We start from the raw sequence: 25,264 nt of genomic DNA, 5'->3' as shown, positions 1-25,264 counted from the left end.
GCTTCAATATATCTGTGCCAATTTAGGGCTAAAGAGGATCTGAAACATCAAGCAGGCACCATTCCCAAAGTCCTTCCCCTAAGTAAAAAAAAAGTTTAAACTAAAGCAAATAATATATTTGCGCTCTGTAGAGATTGCATGTAAGCCTCAATGTAATTATGACATACAAAAAGTACTGCTGGTGACCTTAAATTACACAACAAAAACGACAGAGGACATCTAAAAATTAATTCTAACTCCTTAAATGCATTGCTCACTTAATGAATGATTCATGACTCGTATTGCTCGAGTTGCCAAACATTACCTCAAATTATAGATTGGGTGCATCCTGTCACCAGTATTAATAATTGCAATTATGTCAGTGTAAGTACCTTCAGATACAAAAGCCAATACATTATCTTCTCCAAGCCTTCCTGCCTCACCCTCAGAACAGGACTAAGCTAAGGTCCCTGGAGCACATAAGACTACAGAGAAGGAATACATTTTTTTCAAAAAACCACCATACTTGGGAAACCTAAAGGTCTAACAAAGGCTGAAAGATGTGCATGGTCAGGGTTGATCTCAGCACACCTCGTGCTAGCCAAATAGTGTTGGACCATGAGAACACAGGACTTGCCCAGTGAGTTTCTAATCCTCCCTCTGCTTGTGTCCACTAGTGCTTCAAATCTTATCAGCTATTTAGGAAGGTCCTAAAAAAACAGCAGGATGAATAGCTGTTACCAGGAAAAAAAAAAAAAAAATTTAAAAATGTCTGTGTGAGTTGTACTGCTTAGAAATCACCCTGGAAATCCAGCCACCGGTGAGTAAGGTCCAGCATGCCATCTCCCTCTGCATATAGTCTTGAAGATTTGTATTATGAACATTTTGCATGTACTTTTTGTGAGTCCACACATTCAGTCCTGTTTAAATGATGGTGAGACCACAAACCTCTCTTGTGGAAGTGAGCTCTGCAGCCATATGTACAGCACATGAAAATCCTTGTGCCAGATTCACATCTGTGGACTTTCAAATTTCTCTGAAGTCCCCTTATTTGAGAGGAATGGGGCAACATAAGCATCGAGTTCAACCTCTGTCTGACACACAGCATTTCATGTGATCGCTGCATCCTCTCCTTTTCCTCTTCAAGCCAGACAGCGGCAGTCTCTGATGTCTCAGTAGGTCAGCTAAATTAACCTTGGTAGAGACAGAAGAGGTAAAAGACCTTTCTATCTGAAATGTTCAGAGAGAAGACTCTTAACCCAGTGTAGCCATTCCACAGCTTGGAACCAGTTCCTTGGAGTACTTTGTGGTAAATACTGGAATGAAGCTTTTCTTTCCCTTGCAGTTAAATAATTTATTTATTTAATTACCTACTTCTTGGACAATAGGGAGCATTTAAGCTAACTTTTGAGGTAATAGAAACCATAATTGAACAAGGATATGGAAAGACAGATGTAAATTGGTTTTGGATCTTTTATAGCAGGGAATTTTTTATGACTCAACAAAAAAACAAGAAGCAGGAAATCTATTTCTATAGTGAAGCACAAAAAGTCTCTGCCTGCTGTGGTGACAGGATTAGAAGATGTAAATATTGTGGAGTTGTCAAAGCATCTGCTTTAGGATTTCAGATTAACTAGATGGTTTGACTATAGCCATTTCCAAAATGTGTTAACCAGAAAGGTTTATTCAACTTTCTAGAGCTGGACATGATTTACTTTCATTAAGTGCAAAAAAATCAAGGCAGTCTTTCTTCATGCTGAAAGATTGCAGAGGGCAAAGTCACTTTGCTGCTTATTGAAGTAGATATTGAACTGCCATCACTGTTTTCTCTGACCTTTTGTCTCAGTTTGACTCAGGGTGAGAAACTGAGCAGCTGCTTTCATATAAATTACCCCTATAATCTTCTACAACAACCTGCTTGAATTTTTCTCTTTTCTTTTTTCCCCCCTCATCTCACAAAACAGCTTTTTCCTTCCCCAGTGAGTGTTACTCCACTAGAGGAGTACCAGCAAATTTACTCTGTTCAGTTCGCTTGTAGGTAAACTCCATTTTCCTGTATCTTCCCTCAATTATAGTGTCACTACACACTGCTTAGATTTTACCATATCTTTTATTCTCCATCCTGAATCCCTCTGATATTGCCATGGCATCTCAAATAAAGGATACACAGCTGTCTGACATGCCAAGAAATGCCTTTGCAGACTGTCCAGTTGCAATCATCTATTCCATAGCAACAATACAAAAAGTCAGGGGAAAAAATTATGGGGGAACCCTTGTATTTTTATGAGACAGTTTATTTGCCATAAGTGGGCCACAACTGGATCTTTCCAGCCCCAAGAGACCATGAGTGTTGGCAGGTTTGACTTGCAACCCAGCACAAGATGAATGGGCAGCATTAGGGGAATGACACTTGCAGCTGAACACAATAAAAAGCAACCCATGAGGGAGGCTGGCTGGTCAACTTTATTGCCATGCTGTTTGCTCCACTCATCACAAGGTGTTTATAACATACTTGTTTGACTGCCATTTTTTCCACATCAGGTTGCACAATAATTTGTGGACGGGAGATGAGACAAGGATGAGATATTGAAAGACTCCCAAAGATCAAACTGGATAACAGAAACTAAATAGCACAGTTCACTCTTTGGCATGATGGGGCTCATGCTTCACTAAGCTGCAGCTCAGATTCTTGGGTTAGAAGCCTAAGAGGGATCAGAGAGAAAGGTTTCAGAGGTCTGAAAAGTCAAATGACTGTGAAAGAACTTCCCCATCTTCATTCACTGAAGAGCTGAAGGTGAGTCTGCTAACGTAGGTACCACTGTTAAGCATCAGCTGCTATAGGTATGAAAACTCTCTCCTTCGCTCTCTCTTTGCTCTGTAGTAATTAACCAGTAAGTCTGTAACCACCACAAGAAGCCAGGTACTGAACTGCACACTGACACATGACAGGGCTCCTGATACCTGCATGGCTTTTATTCCTATCTAGTAGTGTTAATAGTAACTGAAATATTCTTTGCAGGAAGCTACTCAGGTTTCTATTGAATATTACCAGATAAACCAGGAAATAAAAAAATAATAATTAAAAAGTTATACCCCTCTGGGCACCCATACTTCGACTTTCTTTCACAGGATTCAAAATCCTTATCATAATTACAATTTCTTTCCAGGCATGTGATAACTGTGACTTTCTTTAAAGCTGTGAGTTTCCCCATTTAAAGTATGCTTTAAAGTGGTATTTCAACTATCTATGATGTTGTGAAGGAATGAACTCATCTAAGTGTCATAAAGAAGATTTTTTTCTGGATTCAGATAGCCTTTAGAAAGCTTGCATGAGCATTTTCAGAAGGAACAGCCAAATGTAGGGGACTTGCTCTGAATTCAAAGAACAGTAACCCTCTGATAAGACCTTTCTTACCTTCTAAGCACCACAGCCCTTCAGGTCTCAGAACTGGCACTTTTATTTCCTGAATGCCTACAACACTGGAGAGAAAGATTAGCAGGAACAGCAAATACAAGGCAGAATGTTTTTCAGAAGTTTGTTCCAGAAGGAAAGATACTTTCTCCGAGTAGAAAAAAAATGAGCATGAAAAAAAATGCTGCTTTGAAAGCAGCCCTGCAGAGTTGTCAAAACTTAAATAACTTATCTTGTTAATCTCCTGGGAACACAGCAAACGACAGAACAGAGAGAGAGAAAGACAGTGCAGAGCTTAGTGGATACAAATGATGGAAAACACTGTGGTATGCATCAAACAATCTTTAGGGAAGAAAATGTGTTTGGAATATTTTCAGCACTTTCATTTCAAATGGCATCAGAGAACCAGTTAGGGGAAAGGATGAATTAATGAATCCGAACTTATAGCTATTCCAGGGAGTTTTTCTGTTCCTGGATCCACTGACAGAACTTTTAAAGCAAAAGAGAGGTGGTTATGATAACACAATCTATCTGGTATCCATGAGGCAATAATATATAACAATTGGCAATATTATGTCTTTCCAGAATAATTTAATATATAAAGAATTTGATGAAAACTTGAGGTGGTGGACTGCTTGTTTTGTTCTTGCTATTTTTGGTGAAAATACTGAAAACCTTTCAGGCCCTTGCCAGGTTTTATTATTATAGCTGGAGCTGTAATAATACTAACTTGCTTATTTATGGTTTCACTGAATGTAGCAATATGGCATAAGGATTCACTTACCTTCAGCACACAAAAAAGAAAGAGAGGGGGAATTATAAGCATGAGTCACTTATTATTTAGCAGTCTCATTTGGGCCAGTTCTACCAACTTCATGGTATAATTTCAAGGCTTTGATCCAGGTTTTAGCTCAGCTCTGCTGCATTTAAATGGATCCTCTTAACTTCCCTTTTTCCTTTCTTAGACCCTGCTTTCTCCTTTCTCTTTGAGCATTATTGTAGCTCTCCCTTAGCAAAAGCTTTCTGTGTGTACATGGAAATGCCTGCCATCAGTGATGTGCCCCAAAATCCCACCACCTCCCAGCAAGCACAGGCTGTGTATAAAAATGTGCCAAAAATAAATTCAGTGCTTGCCTGTTTCATTGCCTGTAAACAAACAAGAAAATGAAAAGGTGAACAAACCTTCAGCTCTCCTCCATGCCTTGGACTGTGGCATGCCATGCAGTTATATAGCAGCTCTCGTGTCTTGGCATGCCTATTGTGCTCAGCATCTCTCTGATGTGAGTGAGACATCACCAATGCCCTGCAGATCTTTGAGCTCTGAGTTGCAAGATAAATTTGGAGCAGGAAAAAGAGGGGGAAAAAAGGGACAGACAGGAGACTGAAATGGATAAATAGACTGTCATAAGCAATAGCACCTCTGGGTGCCAGAGGTGCCTTTGAGGTCAGGGATGATGTGTTGTGCCCACAGTTTTCAGAGACAGACAGTGATTCCAGAAAAGTTTAATCTGTCATTGTTTTTATGCCAAAACTCTTGTTCCTTCAAAAGCTCTGTGTTATCATGTGCAAGATCATCATCACTTCTAGTTGTAACAGTTCTGCCACAACACATCCTTCTGCTTTTTTTTTCACACTCAAGTATTTTACAAAGTATATTTCTGATACTATAATGACAGTCAAAAAACTGAGAATGTTGTTCTGGCTGGGTTGTAATTAGAGCTGGACTAATTATAGAGCATCGGTGAACTGACTCTTCATAGAGCATCGGTGACTATTCTTTAAATGGAATGAATCTCTATACCCTCATCCTCTTCAACAATGGGTGAATAACAGAACCTCCAAGTCAACAGCAGAAATGATAACCCAAAGAGTCTGGCTACTTTCCTACAAGCCTTTGTGCTTGAACTGTATGTGGTTGGCTCTCTTGATGCTGCTGTGCTGAGCCTTTACACTGGAAAATGAATCTCAGCTGCATCATCATTGCAGACTCCATTCATGTCAGGGCCATTATGCTCAGAGGGGAAGCAGCTGCTCCTTCAAGACCTGCATGCTTGGGATCAGAGACAGGCAGCTGTCATGGTTGCTGGTAAAAGCAATTTGGAGGGGGGGAAAGATACATATCATGTAATGGAGATGGAAAGGCTGACTGCTGTGTGATCCTGTTCACTATTATTCCACAGTTCTGCCAGGACCTGCTAAAACTGTCATTTCTCTTGCTTATGCACAAGGTAGCCCTTTTTTGGAAGACAGTGTAGAGCTTGGGATCTTCTCATGTGATTCGTTACAATGGCTATGTGAACTTGTGGTAGGACAAGAACAGAAATAAGAGTTAAGGACAAACATGGAACCTGATCCACTTGTGCTTAAAGGCATTTTGCTTTGGCATGAGCTGAGGTATGCACCTGAGTACTCACTCTTGCAGTGAAATTTTGCCAGCACACAACTTTGCTCACATTATACCTTTCTCCAGGTATATTTCTCCAAAATGCTGTGATCAGGGCAGAACTATAAGAGTCTGATCTCTACTCTTAAGATATTCTCTATGGGCCCTTCCACCCACCCTCAGTGTCTCTTTCTTTCAGACTGGCTGCTAAGGCTATCTAGTGGTCAACAACAGGTCAGAGCTGTGGAAACTGGGGCAAAGAGGATCTCTTTCTGATTCTCTAATGATCTCAGCTTCAGCTCCTGGGAAGCAGCAGATATCCCACACTGCAAACTGCAGGCAGGTGACTAAGGGGCAGTTCATTCTGGTGCAGCTCAGATGTTGACTTACTCTGAGTGAGAAGCCAAGGACCTGCATGATGCTGTTTGTTTTTCTCTCCAATGTGCTTCTCCCGGACTCACAGACTGCTTTCTGCACAATCACATGGGTTGCTTTCATCATATCTGGCTCTATATTAAACAAAGGTATTTGTGTTCCTGCTTTCCTGATCCAGAGTACCTGCAAACTTCATGGCATATGCTAGAATCACAGGAACACAGAATAATTCATAGGGATAGAGCCTCAGGAGGTCTCCACTCCAATTTCATCCTCAAAGTAGGGTCAGTGTGGAGTTCAGACCAGGTTGCTCAGGATTTTATCTGTTTTGGCTTGAAAAACTTCCAGGGATGGAGCCTGTACACAAATCTGTGTCCACTACTTTTGCTGGCCTCATAGTGATTTTTTTTTCGTTGATGTCATCAAAACCTTTTGTCTTCTTTCTTTCATCCTCCCACTACACACCACTATAAAAAGACTGGCTCCATCTTCTCAGTAGATTCCCTGTAGGTACTGGCAGGCTGCTACCCCAGCCATCTCTTCTTCAGGCTAAACACTCTCACTCCCCTCAGCCTTCCCTTCCAGGTCACGTGCTTCACTCTATCAAACAGAATATCCCTTGTCATTGATCTTGGACATATGGTCTGCCTTTAAACTACTTTCCAAGATGCATCAGTCACTGGACAAAAGCATTTTTTAAAAAATTAGACATCTCTGCTATATTACAGATACTTCTGATCTGCTGGACACAGTCCTTCTTGGACAAACCCTCTGCTTCATGGCTGATGGGAAATGAGGAGATATCCAAAGCTGCTGTTTGGTGGATGAGAGCCACTGCCACTGCAGTGATTAGTGACTTAGGAGAATCAGGGCAGAAAGCAATGTGAGTAGAAGAAGGAAAGTCCATGTTTATCCCAGTGGTGATTCTCATCCCCAGTCTTGCAGGCAGAGCCCAGTTGCCCTAGGGAATACTGCATCACTTCAGCCCCTCTGTGTGGGTTCGGTGACTGAACTGAAAGAACCAATCTTCTGTCCAACAGTTCTCTAAGAAATTTCCTGTAGTCTCTACTGATTTTCTTTTGAGAGGGAGACATATATATAGCATTGCTTTTTGCTTTCCTTTTGCACAGAGAGCTGTAATTAGTGGCCTTTGTACTAAATGTTAGATGTGGCCACCTGTGGTATCTTGAGGTTATTCACACTTGTAAGAGTTTTTAAATGTTGGGTCTAAGCCACCCAGAGAACTTACAGCAGGGGGAAAATATTCAGTTGCCTTGAAGCTTTTCCATTACCTTACACCACAGGAATGGCATAAAGGAGCTACTGAAAAGTCTGAGTCTCATACTAATGTTTCGACAAACAGAAACTTTTTTTTAAGAGGTGATAGGGCAAATGTGGGGGAGTTCAATTCTTTTTGCTGTTATTTATTTGTTCCTTTGTCTTATTCACTTAAGGGACAAGACCTGAGTAAAAATGGTGGTGACTTAGGTCTATTTTATTTTGTTCAGAGAAGCACTTGCTCATGGCAGTCATATAATTTCTTTCCTCTCCTTCTGTTTGTACTGATGACCTTGCCTTTGTTAGGACTTCCTCCAACTCATCCCATCCCATGACATCCCAGTAGCTCTTGTCCCTGCAGCTTTTCCCAGAGTTTTAATTTCCAATTTATAAAGGAAATCCTGTTAGCCACATCCTCTCCGTAGAATAGGTGAATGAAAATGATGTTATTTTATTCCTCAGTTGTTCTGCTGATTATCACAATCTTCATAGAACTATTACTATGCTCTTTTTATTGATGATGCTGCTAGTCCCTGTCATTCACAAAGTCCTTTTATCAGTTAAGGTTCCATGTTACTTTATGAACTCAGAATAGTCATATACATGGAGATCCATTTGGACATAAACAGGATGGGTGAACTGCAGCAGGTGCTTAAAAGGAGGGGACCACTGTCCAGTAAATACACCTGGAAAACCAGCAAAGCAGACTGTGTCTACAGCTCTGGGGTATCAGAAGCCCACTAGGTTCCATACCTGAACCCAGCATTATACTTTGCAGGTTTTTTTTTTTCCAAGATATATATGGCAATGACCTGGCAACAGTCACAGCCCTAGGTAGTTTTGCATGACCCTGTGCTAAGGGGAGAAAAGAGAAATATTGTCCTTTAGAAGGAGGAAATGCTTGGTTGGGCACTCTTAATGTTACAAATGGATACTGAAGACGGAGTTTTCTCCTAAGTGATGAATAGCAACGGTGATCCCAGGACAGTTTACAGCAGGGAACAGCAGAATATGATTCTGGATCTAATAAAACAATGAACTAGGACTAGTCCCCAGACACCAATCCTGGCTTTTTCCTATTTTATAGAAAAGTCGTGAGCCTACCAAAAGCAACAGAAGTTTTGCCATTGGCATACACAGGGCTTTTGACCTATTGATCTTTCTTCAGAGCAATTTACCATGAGATTTCAGGCTCTGAAATTGGACCGTGGATGAGTAATGTAGCTTATACAGTGGAGCCCTGCTCTCAGCACTCTCTGAAGTCAGGCTTCCAGGGCCAATGCTGATGTGTGGAATTTCACAGCTCAATCCATGAACACTCTCTAATATCCTTCCACTGATTGCTGTTTTTATGAGCAGCCGGATATTTAATTAATTCTTAAACCTGCACAAAAGTAGCATGTTTGCAGAGCAGATGAAGTGAATCTAGCACAAGCAAACATTATCTGTGTATTTTTGTCATGAAGAGATAGCTCTGTTAGCTACAGAGGGAGCTCAGATTAATTCTGTGAATCTCAAACCCAAACAATATAGAGGAGAGATATAAACACACCGTACATTCGATGGGTGTGCACCTTCTGACAGAAACACTGGCTATTGTTGATTAGCAAATATAATTGGATCATATTGGATTTATTTTCCTTTGTCTAATATTCACAGTTCTGTCCAAACCCCTAGTGTACACGACAAGAAAAACAGATAAAGAGGAAAAAATGCAATGCAGATCAACCATATTGAGAAATATATTAGTAAAGAATGAAAAAGATAGGAAATAAAAAACTACAATAGAGCATAAATATGTAAATATACATACACACACAGAGAAAGAGAGATTATGCTTTGAAGGCATTATGAGCTTTTGATTTTCTATCTGTTGCAGAACAGACTCATTTTAAGGAAGCAGGAAAAATGGTTTCTTGAATAGTGATTAGGTCTAACAAACCTCTGTGTTTGCTGGAGTAGTTGCTGTCACTCTTGGGGATAAAACACTTCCTTGAATAAAAATAAGAGGACAAAAGGAGAAAAAAATATCTAAAGTGAAGCTTTAACCTACTTGACATTCCCCTTCATTAATACTACTACCTTTGTCACTTTGCTTATAAGTCTCAAAATAGAGTTTATGAACTTTCTTTTCAGAAAGAGAAAAATCTCAAATGTCTTTTGTCATTTCCTGCATAGAGCCTTGAAAAGCCAAAACTTCTGGCTCACTTATCCAAATTCACCACATAAGCTTTATTTTTATCCTGACCCTAGCAAACACAGGTAGAACGAACCACTCCCTGGCCACAGAAGTACAACATTCATCACAAGATTTAGAAAGAAAGACTAGGAAATGGATGAATTTTTCCTCTTTTTACTGCATTATCTTTATTACCAAGCAGATACCAGAACAAGCTGCATCACCATTTATTTGCCATTAACTCGCTCTCAAATGTCCCCGTTTCCCAGCATTGAAAGAACAGGAGGTATCACAAGTTATGTGCTGCAGGTTAATGACAAATTTGCTAGAATGCCTGAAACACAAATTCCTGCTTGTGTTTGAAGTCCATGTGTATTTACATGGGAGCTGAAGTCATATTGACTCTGTGTAGTACAAGGCAAATTGCATCAGGTTCTCAGTACCTGATGTAGAGCAACAACCCCCCTTCACCTGTGAAGATTACAAGGCAGCAAGAAGAGATTCTCCCAGAGAAAGTGTAAGAGTTCATCTCTTTTAATCTCTCTGCCATAATTTCTGTAGTTGAAAAAGGCTAGGAACTGTGTTATTATGTTTAATTATAAACAGATTGTGCAGAGGTATGGGGTACAAATTTAGTAAATCACAACATCCAGCAGGATTAGCTAGAAAAGACATTTTTCTTCTTACCAGATATGATTATATTACTTGTGAATGCCATCTTTGGGATGCTTGATCTTCTCTGCAAAGGTGATGCAATGCAAATGTGCTGTCATTGAAATGCTTTTAATAGATGGTGGGGTTAAGGAGAAAGCACGCTATCCCTTAAATTACAAGGTCTGAGATCTACAGACCTTACACAATTAAGAAGAGAATAAATGCCCAGGTCAGTGGCATGGTGGGTTGGATAGCATTTGTTTAGGATGACCAGTATCATTATGAGTGTATACAAAATTATGAAATGTCTCGGTAAAGAAAAATGACATTTTAAATGCTCACTTGCAAAGTAGTAAATGTACAGAAGCAGATAATTAAATTTAAAGGGCATTTTCCAATCATAACATTAGAAAGATTAAGAGGTTAAACATTAACCTGACTGTAAATACCTCTGCTATGTCTTTCTACAAATAAGAGTGTCTGCATTTTAATTATTTGGTGTTGTTCAATGCTTTGAACATTCAATGGGATTGCATTGCGTATCACAACAGATCAAGAGCAGACCAACAAATGGATACAAACTAATTAAAAATTTAAAAAGAAATCTAATCATACTTTTATATAGCTTTATATATACTAAAAAAAAACAAAAACCAAACCCAAACCAAAAAATGCTTTAGAAAGTTTGTGAAAGGCATTCAGGACTTTATACATATCTTGGACATTGATGGTATAGATAACATGTTAAAAGCCTCAAAAAGTGTTGAATTTAGAAATGAACCTCATTTACATTAAGAGACAAGAAAATGTCATGTTAGTGATTTGCCTACAGCCTGAAAGGACACCACCAACCCTCAGAGATTTTTCTGTTTACTCTGTGGCTGGGTCTGCAGCAGGGAGCAGTAGTGCTTTAGCATGTGCTACTGCTGAAAGCCCTAAAATAAAAAACTGAGTGAGAAGAGTCCCTATCTTGGGTCCAGCTTGACCCAAGGAGCCTAGTCTTTGACAAGCCCACTCTAAGATGAAAGCATCTGGATTGGGATCGCACAGCTGTTTTCTTCCTCACTGCCAGGGGTTTTTTTGTGGTTTTTGTAAAGTAAGAAGGGAAAAATAACCCACTGAGAAGCAGTTATACCAAAACAGCCTAAGCCTGTTATATCATGAACAGAAAAAAAGGGACAAGCAGACAATCTTTTTTTTTCCTTTTTTCTCTGAAAACGTTTCCTTTCAGCTGTCCCTTTGAAGTCACAGGCTTATTGCATGAGTGACTGAGAGCAAGGAGCTGTGAAATGAGCCTTTGAGCCACAGATTTCTCAGAGAGTATCACAAGGTGTGTGCAACTGGGGTACATGGCATCTGCAAATCAGGGTGGTGTTACTGAGGCTTTGTTCAGCCTCAGCCTCGGAGAGCTGCAGAGAGCCACAAACCTCAGCAGGGCAAAATCACCTCCCATCTTCCTTCCACCTTCCCACCTGGGTTATCTCACTTCCACCCTGGGCAGTGACTGTGTTGGTGTGACCAGTTTATGAGGAAATAATTGAGCATAGGCACACGTTCTGTGTGTAATATTATTGGTCATTTTATATACATAAATTAGGTAATGTTACCATCTCTGTTCCCCTTAGTCCTGCTGTTGCTCTGTTACTACTGGATACTTTCTCATTGTTAGAATGCTGTTGTAAGGTCATCCCTTCAAACTACCCTCACCATAGATCACTCTTGATGTTTCCTAAAAAAAATCCTGCTCAGAGGGGTCTGATTCACTTCACAGTCTAACACACAGATTGGCAGAATACTCCAGCCATGGTTATGTCTCCTCATTCTCCAGTCACAACTCTTCTGCATTTCTCATCCAAAACAATTTTCATTACTTCTCCTACATAAAGCATATTGCAAAAAAGATACTCTGCCCCATGGATAATTCTCAAAGAGGGAGCAAAATTGTCTCTCATGATTTTGGAACAGTCAGTAATGATGTACCCATTTCTTACAAACTTCAGAGCAAAGCTGTTGAAGGTTAGGATTATTTCTGCAAGTTGTCTGGTAGAGACAGAGCTCAAGTTCACCTAACATTGGCTTTTAGTGGGAGGGCAGCACCATAATGTGCTATCACAGCGTTGCTTCCTGCTACACCCCTTAGGAGGTTTATTTGAGACTGCAGGAGCCTCTTTTGTCTTTCTGCAGTTTAAAGTGCTCAGAGAAATGGGAGCTGAGCACTGCCAGCAAAACCAATACCTGTTAGACCAGGAGATGAGAAAAGCAACACAGTGGTAGCCTCAGGAAAAATGATAGCCAGAAGATGGATGTGAACAGCAGAGAGCTGATGAAGAAGGTAAGAAGGACCAGAGAGGCTGAAGGGGAGCAGATGTTGCATTAGGCAGCAAGGAAAAATGAAAAGGGAAATGGATCAATGAGAAGAGTGGTGTAGGTCTGTCCCAGACTTACAGGCTACAGATCAGGTCCTAACGCAAAGCTGCTGCAAATATCTGAGAGGAAAGTGTCACTGTTAAGGAGAGGAGATGCTGAGGCACCCCTTGTTACTACAACCAAGAGCAGGGGGAAAAGAGACAGCAAGACAACTGAAATTCCCAGGATGTGACCTCATGGAGAGCCGTGGCTGGTCCACAGCACTGAGCTGTTCCTCTGCCAGTTCAGCTGACACAGAAGGGATGTACCCCACTCCAGGGGTCCCCCAAATTCAGTCACAGCTTCCCTTTTCTGTTTACTTTGTGTCATTTCTTTCCATTGTGTTTTTTGAATGTTTTACTCATCCCCAGGGATGACAGGCAGAAATATAGAAACCCTTTGATAACTGCCATCTTTACCCGGAGATAAAAATCTGAATCCCAGTTGATTATCAGAATCCCATATCATTTAGAGGCAGACCCTTTGTGGAAATGATTGTTAATGATCCCAGACTCGAGGTCATGGCTTTGATGCAGAACTGAGCAAGAAAATAATGATAGGAAAAGGAGGAAATAAGTTCATGTTCACAACATAGATAATAGCACACAAAAAACCAAAAAGAAATTTACTGGAGAAAAAATAATCTCTATGCAAGTAATAAATACACTGGAATTTCTGATTATGAAAGAAGATGATAACTTTTTGAAAAAATAATTTCGATCCTCTTCTTTAAAGAGGTTATAGAGGCCAAGTCTCAGTGAATAGCAGTGGCTTTAAGAACTTAAATGTTTGAATGACAACTGAGGTGAGATTCCAAACTTCAAGTCACTTCAGTGTTTCCACGATACTGTTCAAAGTGCAAGGCTTGAAGAAATGTTACCCTATCTCTGTGTGGACTGTCATAGGATAATACAGACAGGTACTGAAACTAGGGTCAGTGAGGTATTTCTACTAAAAATAGGCATTAAAGGGTGACAATGTGAAGAGCCCATGTGAATGCATTGCAGAACTGCTTCTCTTGCAGTCACCCTTTCTTGCTTTCCTCTAATTAACTTATTTTCTTTTTTATTCACACCTCAGTCTTGTCCCGATTTCCTCCCTCTCACATTCACCCCATTTATTATTTTCTCTTGCCCCACACGTTTTTATGTCTTTCTCTAGGTATGTTCTTGTGCACTTCAAACAGGTTTGCTCTGTGTGGAGGCACATTGCAGTGCAGCAATCACTGCTGAGTGGTTCTGCTGCTGTTGCATGGCACAGTGGGAGGGATTTAATCCCCAACATGACACTTCAGGGACACAGCAGACTGATGGAGGAGATTGTTCCCTAGGCACTCTGCTAGATACTATTCCTATCTAGATTTAATTTTACTTCCCATAAGTTTGCTTTACCACAAAGTCCCAATTTAAAGAGTTGTTATGTAAAGATGGACTTAGGTTCAGGGAAGTGGACCACTGCAGAAGAATAAGGTAAAGTGAAACCTCAGAAAACAAAATATATTAGTTAGTCTTTTTGTCCTTAGACATGTTTGCTGTGGAAAGGTGGCCTGAGATGTAGAAGCAGAAACAGGAAACTTGCAGACAGTAACAGATAAGCCTGCAAAAGAAAGGCAGAGAGCAATGTACAGCATAATTGTGGAATTTCAGGACTTTAATAAAAAGAGTTTGAGAAATGGGAGAGGAACTGACTTCATCAGCAAGTCAAGTCATTCTAGCAACAGTTGTTCTGAAGCTGACATGGTGCTTCTGCCACAATGTGGCAGTTGCCATATGGTAAAAATATAATGGCACAGCTTCTAAATTGCAAAATCAACGTCTTTCTCTCTTTTAATTAAAAACTCATCTTTGACGTAGAATGGAATGTGCAAGGGACATCAAATATATTCATCACCATCACTCTGTGGAAATTTTGTATCACGCAGACTTCACTGATAAAGTACCAAGATGAGTTTGTGAAGTTTGCAGATCTGTGCACACAGTAATGGCCTTGCTTTTCTCTACCCTGTGCTAGTTAACACCCCTCAGGTTTTTAATGGTTTTGGCTTCAAGTAATCCAATTTAGCCCTTCTGAAACCCTACATTTCAAATGTTCCCATTATTTTATTTTGGCAAATATTCAAGAGAGGTCAAAATCTGATGTGAACAGGCTTTACAATGTCTCTTTAAAAACCAAAATAAGCAGAGAGCTTGAGAGTATTTGCTTATGCGTTTTAGTCTTCCTGGCCCACTGATGATGAACATAATTTTTGCAGAAGGTACATGGTCAGAGAAAAGTCCCTCAGTCTCCTGTTATTAAGTTAAGCTTGTTAAACATTACATTATTTTTTGACAGAGGGTAGGGGCTTCTCTTAGAGGCATGGTGAATTAATGCAAAGCTAAGGTATTTTACCTTGCTAAGAGTAGCTGCAGCATGTTAGGACCAATATCTGGACCCATGTATCAGAGCCAGATTCAAACACAGATTTGTTAAACCCATAATGGAGTCAAAATACAATTAGTCTGTAGCTACAGTCTATGTAATTAAAGCTGGTAGCAGTCATGCATGAAACAGCACAGTCAGAGACTTACGGAACCTATACTAATGCAGTAGCCATGAAAAGCTGCTGAATAAATATCTCCTTTCATTGGCAAGGACTATGCAATCTTTGAGGTTCTCTGCTCACAGAAGGGGAGATGATCATGCAGACCCACAGCAAACATTCATAGCTGTGACCCACAAGTTTATAATTAGCTGCAGAAAACACTTCCTTTGAGATTTTTAAATGTTTTTATAAATATTTTGTTAGGTGTTGCCACCCTCTTTCCTTCTTTCACAAACTTTTCTCAGACTGCAGAATGAGCTTGGAAATATAGATTCTGGTTGGAAATTTAGGTATCACTGCTTTCTGGTAAGGTAAGAACCAAATTAAGTTCCTTCAGTATTTCATTATCACTGCTTCAAATGCAATCCTCAGTAATACAGACATAAAAAAGATTTAGCTGCTCTCTCAGAAACAAGTTTGAACTTCTGTTCAATATATGCTTAAATACTTGCAAAGAATTTGAGCCATTCCCTGTTATATCTGAGTCAGCATTCTTCTCTGTGCTTCTAATCTACATCTCAGGTAAGCTGTTAAGTGAGATGGAAGATGTGTAAAAATCCCCAGAATTTATGGACACAGAAGCAGAACAGACTAGATTTTCAAGTTCTTGAGAATTTCATGTAAGACTAACCATGATGGTGTTTAAAAGAATTTTGAAATCATTTGCTGAGTAAAGAAATTAGGTACTTTCCAAAGCAGATTCAAGGATCATCTGATAGATCTTAGTGAGTGAATAAGAAAATCCCATGCAAAAGCCACATACTAACACTGTTTACAACCTAGGGAAAAGGAGAGATTTTCTTTAGCTTCAGGAAGAGTCTCTTTGTCTCTCATATGTTAATATTCCTGTCAGAAGCCCTACTCTGACTCTGTCTGAGGAACAGAGTCAGAGTCTCCATGGGTTTATCCATGATCCCAAAAGGACTTCTATAACTTGGAGGGATTTGCAGACATTCACTGAAATATCACAGCATCTTTTCTGGGCTCACTGGCAAGTTGAGGGGGTTAATCCATGGTTCCTTAAGGGACCCTCCCTGTGCTGTATTGCAGTTCTCTGGGGTTTTTTCATGACCAGTATTCCTACAGGCTCTTCCAAAAAAAAAAAAAAAAAATTAAGCCAGGAAAGACTAGAAAGACTGGGATTTTTATTATTTTGTTTTGTCTGGGGGGGGGGTTGGTTGGTTGTTGGTTTGGTCTGGGGGGATTTTTTATAGGTCTGCTTGTATGTTTCTTAAAAGAGATACGTTCCTCTTATACATTAGCTTTGGGTAAGAATAAATTCTAAGTTGGTTTCAGTCAGCCTTCTGATCCCTCTCCTCTTTCAGCAGCTTCACTACTTGTCACTCAGGGACTTCGAGTAGGTCTCATAAGGTTTCTGTATTTAACAGCACAGGTGTGATAGCTGATCTGAGGATAATGAAGTACTGTGCCTCCAGCTTGTGCTGGGCTGCAGAGGGACAACTTGACTCACACCACACTGTTCCTTCAGAGAATATATCCTCAAACCTAATGATCCTCAATTCAATCTGAACAGAAACTTAAATAACTCTTCTGCTGAGGCAACCTTTCTCATGGCTGAGGATAGGTATAACTTTAGTCTGAGTTCTGGCATGATTATTTTATCTAAAGTGTTTGAAGAAGACAGTTATAGTCAGATAAAACTTGCTGGGTGATGGGTGTGTGGAGCTTCAGTCAACTTCCAGCAACAGTGGTGCAGCACAAGGAGGAAAAGAGTGGCTTACTGACATCTGTCAGTGCTCCTGTCAGGGTAAGTCCTTTTCTAGTTCTCCTATAACCTCTGCAAGTATAAACCAGTATAGGTGCCCTGATGAAATGTGTATGTGCCGTGAGCTGGTCCCTAGATTTTACCTTTTAATGACATCATCCACTCTTCTGACCCATTTATGGCCTCTCGAAGGAGTTGGGTCATGCCCACATAGAAGACTAAATGATGGTTGCAGTGAATAAGCTCAGGCCTAAGCATGTGCTTCTGTGCAGTGGGTGCCCCAGTGTAACTAGATCACAGAATATTCTGATTTGGAAGGATCCACAAGGATCATCAAGTCCAGCTCTTAAATGAATGGCCTATCCAGGGATTGAACCCAGAACCATGGTGTTATTAGTACCAGGCTCTGACAGACTGAGCTAATCCCAGGGCCATATACCTCTTCACCCAGACTGCTTGCTCCAGGAATATTTAACTGTAATGGTTTCAGGTTTTCATCAAATTATGTCTCTGCTCATTAATTATAATAAAAAGTAAATTGCAATAAAATGTGGGGCTCCTCTGCCTAAGACGTAAGTAATTATCTAAGTTTTTAACATATTTCGAAACTATCCTACTGCTGGAAATTACTGTTTTATGTGGCAGCTGCTTATCTGTGCCTCTAGATGGAGATCCTATCCATTTAACTCAACCCTCTAGAGAAAGCTGTGGGATGCTTCAATAAGAGCTCCAGTTTGCCTTTCATACTCCAAAGACTAAATTTTAGTTTTTTCTCTGATTTCTGGATTATAAATTTATTTTGATTTTAGCAAGTAGACATATTTCACAGCTTACCTGGAAAAAAAAAAAAAAAAAAAAAACCACCAGAAAAAATGCTCTTTGGTTCTAGCTTTCAACAGCAAGAGTATCCCTAACTACTGTGTAAGCACCTCTGACAAGCTGAGGTGCACAGCATTGCAGGTGGGACTCAGAAGGAATGATATGGATCATTGTATTCAGTCACTTTTATCATAGGGATATATCTCATGGTTCCACAAGAACAGCGAGGAAAACCTTCCATAACTTCACCAAGAGACTTGGCTATTTCCCTTCTGGACCAAGATTTTTCACATATGATCCTAGCAAGAATAAGGAGGCATGTGAGTCAAAGTATCTTCTCTAGTCCAGGAGGTAAAAATCCCTTTCTGTGGATCAAAACCAGTTAGATAAAACCATGCTGATTAAGCATATTTTTCAGGTTTGCCCAATGCAGTAGGATGCAGAGTTTAGCTTGTAATGGTATCAGCTGCCCAAAGACAGAATGTAAATTCTCTCTTGATTACACAGGTCCTGGAAAACAAAAACATATCTGCAGCCAAACCTATACTTACAGAAAGGTAATATTTCACGTGCCTCAGTACCAACAGGTGACTATCAACATAACAGTAGTAATTGTAATAACAGTACCCATATATTAGAAATACTTGGTTATCCAGATCTTTGAGGAAAAACTACCCTTTCTTTTTTCTTTTTAATTTCCTGACACCAGAGAGGTTATTCTTTGTTTGAGTTTTTTTTACTATACTGACTATACTTTTCTTTGTGTGATATTTAATACAAACAAGTTGGGCTCATTGCACTATATTTACTTCCAAATAGTTTTTCTACATTTGCTCCTATATAGCTTTAGACTATAAGAGCAGCAGTGTGCAAGATGTAGTTAACAGCTTTACAAATCCTCAGACCCCAACTTGCCCTGAGGCAGCACTTTTGGTGTCAGCATTGACACCTTCTCATGTACAGTCCCCTGCTGCTTTTGGGGGAATGTTTTCATTTCTGCCTTGTTCAATTGTTGTTTGTGGCACACTGTTGGTTTGCTTTTTTTAATGCTCTTTGACTCTGATCTACTTGTTGTTTCAAGATACATGCAGAAATTTTTAATTTTGCCCTTAGGTATTCTTCACAATGAGATGGAGGAAAGTAGATCCAGGCAGGCCCACAGGATATCTTTTTTGTAGGACATGTGTTGATTGAGATAAACAAAAGTGCACGAAAATTAAAACAAATGGACCACACCAAGACCATAACACTTAGCAAAGATGTTTCTAGTTTCAAAAGGATTGCAGAAGATAACCCATGTGGTGAAGATTTTATTCTTCAGGTGTTTGGGTATTTTCTGAAATGTTTTTTTACCAAAAGTCCAGACTACATCTATAGTTCTCTCTTAAAGTCTGCAATAAATTCTGGCTAACAGACCTAGGACATTTGTCACAGATGTAGGGATTTTGTTTCTCTCTTTTTCTTTTCATACTGTGAGTTTAAAATGGTGTGAGGAAGAAATGTAGAATCAAAATCAATTCAATTCAGGATAAAAATCGGTTCAGGAAAAAAAATTCTATTATTGCTACAGCAAACATCAAATCCATTTTACATAGGTTTGGGCTGAATAGGAGCTAGATCAGAAAAAGAAAGTTAAAGTAACTTCTGCTTGAGAGTTGCATGTTGAAATGCACTCAGAATAGCAATGCACATAGAGTCTTGGGTAATCCTGTTTAAATCACAAATATAACTTTCAGGTGCAGATCATTTGTTGCCTCTTTCACGTCTTGACCTTTATATGGTTTCAGAGAATTCAAAGAAGACATTAAATCCTTACCAAATTTAACTTGTCAATATGCACAATACAGAAGAAGGGTTTGTCTAACACACTCTGACAGGCGTGATGTTTCAGCCATTTTTTTCAATATACCAAACATTTCTACAGTCTGTTTTGTGACAGATGTTGGAGATATATTTTAAACTTAAAATTACAGTGTTTGCTACAAGATTTGCCTGCACCAAATGGATGTTTTCCTGTTGGGGTAAGTGGAAAGCACAACTCAGCAGGATGTAGTGCTTAAGTATGCTCCAGTTCTGCCCTAAACTGTTGTCCAGTCAAAAGAAGGGAATGATTTTCAGCACTATGAGCTCTTTAGAGGGAGGAACTACTGCACTGGGAATGTTTCCCACGTACATATCAAATATAAACAATGAATTAATTAATATGTGGATTTCTTGGCTTTGGACATTTTCCGTGCGGTGATTATGGTATTTCCACTCCACGAAGTCATATATATTTTGAAATATATTTCAGAATATTAACTTGGTTGCTTTTCAGGTCACAAGAGACATTCCTTGCCTTTTCTGGGTATCCTCTGTTTAGCAAGAATGCACTTACTATAGAAGGATAAATTATGGTAGCCCATGGGAGTCAGTGCCATATTGTGTAACTCACACAAACACCCATGGGCTTGCAGAGGAGAGCTCTGTTTGCTCAAGAGTAAGATCTGGTATTTCTCACACCGGAGGTCATATTACCTTAAAATGCCTCTGTCCCTAGGTCTGCCTGATGAATAACATCTGCTCCCATAACAACTGCCTCTCCATCAGGAGAGATGGGCTCTGTGGCAAGACAAAAACAAAAGCAGTCCGCAGGCAGTCCTGTACTGAGGCAGCAAGTGGCCACGACAAGAAACAGAACCCTCTCTGTGCACCTGATTCCAGCTCTACTGGAGCCAACAGGAAGGAGCCAAGAAGATTGCAGGGGCTCTTGGGTTAGGAAGCGTGCACAGCCCTGCCTCTGCTCATGTAATATTTGTACTCTCAGCAGTGACAATATATGTCAGTGGAAATCAGATGTTTCTTTCCAGCCCTACACCCTCTCATCAACATACACAGCAAAACATGCTTCACTTTACAATCACAGTGATGCAGGCAAAGGAAGTTTCCACTGGAGCTGGTGACAGCAGATGTTTCCCTGTACCTCAGAAAGCTGTCACTATCTATGGAATTTGCAGTGCAGAATTACCAACCTTTTTAAAGGCTGGAAAGTTTTGTGCAGAGATCACTGGGAAAGGGACTACTTTGCTTTGCTTCCATTTGCATCAACACAGGGACATCCTATTCCTAGCAAGTAAAATTAGCTTTTAGCTTTCATCCATCTCCTTGCATCCCATAGATTCCCATAAAATCAGGGGAATTGAATTACTAATATTTCCAGTGAAAGTGTGTAAAAATTTTACCTGAAAAAACTCAGGAATAAAGTTAGCTGGGAGATGGCAATTTGGTTTCACAACAAGTTTCAAGTTTTCAAAATTAATTTTGTTCTTTGGTGGAATGAAGCAGAACTTCTGAACAGTTTTTCAAAAATTTATTGCAGAGAAACATTTGTTTTCTTATCATAAAGCACTATTTTTTTCAGCTCTGATCCATTCTCAGTCATTTCCATTTTTGCTCCCCCACTCACTTTCTGTCACCAGAGGTAGCTGCAGAGCCCTGGATCACAAACCCTCTTCAGCTGAATTTTTTTTTTTTTTTAAATCAATACATCTCTATGTGTGATTTTATCTTTTCATTAAAAATGCATTCTGTTAAGAATGTTCATAAACAACTCTGCTTGGGAGTAATTCTTAGCTTGTCCAAAAAATTGATGTCTTAACACATCTAACTGGATAACCAGCTGCTCAGCTGTGAAGCTTTGGGAGAAAAATACGCCAGGAAATGCTGAAATGACAGTCCTATATATTAAAGGTGTCCTGTGGATGTGTTTGCACAGAGTAGAAATTCTGCTCCATTGCACTCAGCCTATTCTTACTGTACAAAGCACACACTTTGCTAAAGCATTCCTCCTCCTTTTTTTTGTTGTCGTGACCCTGATCCCAAGAATTTTAGGGATGTAGCTCTAAACAGATAGAAGGAAAATAATGCCTGTCTAGCCTTATGTTCCTCTACATGTATTCACTTCAACATGGAATTGGCAAACAAATTTTAGCTGTTTTTGAAAGCAAAGGCTTTCAAAGAGCCCCACCCTCTGCCAGTTGTATTTCTTTAAGTGTAAATTGCAAGATTACAAAGTTGCCTCAGACAGAAAACCTTTTACTCTGGTTTAGCATTTTGACTTTTCCATGGAGACATACTCTCTTATTTTTCCGAGAGGTCAGAAGGGGTTTTGCTGCTGTGCTGACATTTTGCATCATCTTCTTTCCTTTTTCACATCTGAAAAAAAAAAGAAAAGCAAAGCACAGCTCTGAAATGACAGTAAAAATGCATTGCTCCTTTTAAGTGACGTGGACTGCCTATGCCTGTGCATCAGCAGGTTAGTCAGAGAGACCAGAGGAGAATTCCTTAATCCCTGGTGTTTGGAAGGGCTATACACAGATGAATTTTTTGTCTTCCTTTGATTGCACCACCACATTTAGAAACTCTTTCTTAAGAAAGTGAGGCCTTATGTGTGGGGGGAAAAAAAAGGAGAATATTGTAATTAGAAAAAACCTAACTTCCCTGTCACATCTGGCCTTCATGCTTCAATAATCCCTTGAGCACAGCTCATAAATAATGAGCAGTCAGAGATGGGCTGTACAATTCCAGTGCATTCTATTGACTTCCAGGGGATGCACAAAATGATAGAACATATCCTGAAGGCAAAAGCATGCACTGTTTTCTCAGTCTTCTCTCAAATGTGTATTGCTAGCAATTTAATTGCTATTTATTGAGCACTGCCAGTAGGGTATACAGGGCACAAAAAGAATTGCTATGTGTAAACAGAACTATTTTTATCTGTTTCTTTATTTAGCATTACCCTGCTATCCATTTCAGACCTTTTGTTGTAGTTTAATGTGATACCAGTTAAAAATACTGTGATTTGAAAAATCATGAGAAAAGTATCAAGCAAGCGTCAAAAGATAATCTCATTGTGTTTTAAAAAACTCCACCCAAACAACACTGCCTTATCCAGATACAAATACTCAAAACTAAGTAAAAAATAACTTTAATCTTACTTGTTGAAATATTGAAATTGAAAAAAATAGAAATAAATTATGTATGCATCTAACTAGGTAGCCAAACGCTCAACTGATGTGAGTTTACTAACTCTGTTAACTTCAACAGAATCACCCTCTTTTGCTTATTGACAGACTAATTAGCTGGATGCAGTGCCAAAATCTTTGTATGTGTTGACTATAAAAGGAACTGCAGGGTAAGAAAATTGGGAGGAAATATGATAAAAACCCATTCCATAAACCTCACAGAAGCATGCCCGGGTGGAACAGGAAAGAAAGATGGAAACAGAAATCTCCTTCATGTCATCTGCCTCTCAGTAAATCACAGCTTCACTTTGGGTTATAAGGGTGTTGCACCCTCAGGTCCAGACTTTTTATTTGGAATAGGGTTTGAAATGAGCAAAGTGAACTGTTCTGTTAGCAAGAAAGAAAACAATATGCAGGTTCAGTTCCAAAATATTCAAGTCAACATTAGTTTTAAAAAAGTAACAAAGAGAAAATTGTATCTGAGAACTTAAAAATGTAGTGTTGGATCCAAATGTGTGCCTTTCTCACATGCTTAGACCTAGCCTATTGTTCTGTTACTCTTAAACTGTACACTGTAAGGTGTTTCCTTTAGCCAAAGCTGACTGGTTTTTCCTGAATACATCTACCTTTCAACTCCTGTCATGTCGAGCTTTTTTGGGATCCATTCCTTAAAGGCAAAGAAACTAACTTCCTGATGGTATCTGTTTTCTTTTCTCTCCTCTGCAGGCTTAAGTTGTAACTGGGTACCTTGTTATCAGAAGCGAAATGAATAACTCAACGTACATAAACTCTTCCACTGAAAATGTGATGGCTTTGGAGAGCCCTTATAAAACTGTTGAGGTGGTGTTCATCGTCCTGGTGGCAGGGTCTCTCAGTCTAGTCACCATAATTGGGAATATCCTGGTTATGGTGTCAATCAAAGTCAACAGGCACCTCCAGACTGTCAACAATTATTTCCTGTTCAGCCTGGCCTGTGCTGACTTGATCATCGGCATTTTTTCCATGAACCTGTACACCCTCTACACTGTGATAGGCTACTGGCCCTTAGGGCCTGTGGTGTGTGACCTCTGGCTGGCTCTTGACTATGTGGTCAGCAACGCCTCTGTAATGAACCTGCTCATTATCAGCTTTGACAGATACTTTTGTGTCACCAAACCTCTGACATATCCTGTGAAGCGGACCACAAAGATGGCAGGCATGATGATTGCAGCTGCCTGGGTGCTGTCCTTCATCCTGTGGGCCCCTGCAATTCTCTTCTGGCAATTCATTGTGGGAGGAAGGACTGTCCCGGATGGGGATTGCTACATCCAGTTTTTTTCCAACCCTGCTGTCACATTTGGCACTGCCATTGCAGCCTTCTATTTGCCTGTTATCATCATGACTGTCCTTTACTGGCAAATCTCTCGAGCCAGTAAGAGTCGGATAAAGAAAGGAAAAAAGGAAGCCACCCAAAACCAAGAAACAGTTTCCCCCAGCCTTGTCCAAGGTAAAATAGTGAAACCAAACAATAACAATATCCCAACCGGCGGAGATGGGTTGGAGCACAGCAAAATTCAGAATGGAAAAACCAGTGAAGAGACTGTGACTGAAGACTGTGTTCAAGGGGAGAAGGAGAGCTCCAACGACTCCACCTCCGTCAGTGTGGTTGCTTCCAACTTGAAAGAGGACGAAGCTACCAAAGATGCCAGACAGGCTTCTGCCTCCCAAGACCATCTCAAAGCAGAGAACTCCAAGCTGACGTGCATCAGGATAGTCACCAAGTCCCAAAAGGGGGACTGCTGTGCCCCTACCAACACTACCGTGGAGATTGTAGGCACGAACGGGGAAGAGAAGCAGAACAGCGTCGCCCGGAAAATCGTCAAGATGACAAAGCAGCCAGCCAAAAAGAAACCACCCCCTTCTAGGGAGAAAAAAGTGACAAGGACTATTTTGGCCATCCTCCTGGCCTTCATCATCACCTGGACCCCATACAATGTGATGGTGCTCATCAACAGCTTCTGCACATCCTGCATCCCCAGCACCGTATGGACCATAGGTTACTGGCTCTGTTACATCAACAGCACCATCAACCCCGCTTGCTACGCGCTGTGCAATGCCACTTTCAAGAAGACCTTTAAGCACCTTCTTATGTGTCATTACAAGAATATAGGAGCTACAAGGTAAAAATAATGATGAAAATAATTATGGAAAGGGTGAAGAAGTTCCAAATTAAATTTAAAAACCCAACGCTATAGCACTTTATGCTCTTCTATGGAATGTGCAATCCAGGATGTTAGTGGAAATACTGATAAGGGGCATCAGCTGAACCCCTGAGGACTACACTTAAAAACATTTTTTTTATAAATGAAAATAAATCTTTGGGACATGGGGATGTTTGAGAAATTATTCAAGGATGTGGACTGGAGGCACAGTTCCTTACTTTCTGAGAATATTCTGCAGAAGGGCTTTAAAGTCTCTGATTTTTAGTCA

The 25,264-nt window shown here is 40.0% G+C and overlaps 1 protein-coding gene across 1 annotated transcript; it reads left to right on the top strand.

The window, feature by feature from the left end:
* Positions 1-23,560: 23,560 nt before the first annotated feature.
* On the top strand, positions 23,561-24,958 carry CHRM2 (cholinergic receptor muscarinic 2; the record flags this gene model as incomplete). The annotated part of the gene is made up of 1 exon (XM_082280293.1): positions 23,561-24,958. One exon carries the CDS (start codon positions 23,561-23,563, stop codon positions 24,956-24,958), a length of 1,398 nt encoding a protein of 465 aa, XP_082136419.1.
* Positions 24,959-25,264: the final 306 nt, after the last annotated feature.

This window comes from Coloeus monedula (genome assembly GCF_965178545.1).
Source record: "Coloeus monedula genome assembly, chromosome: 4".
Classification (NCBI taxonomy): Eukaryota; Metazoa; Chordata; class Aves; order Passeriformes; family Corvidae; genus Coloeus; species Coloeus monedula.
Note: the sequence above shows the minus strand (reverse complement) of the source record. Positions and strands in the feature narration are given on the sequence as shown.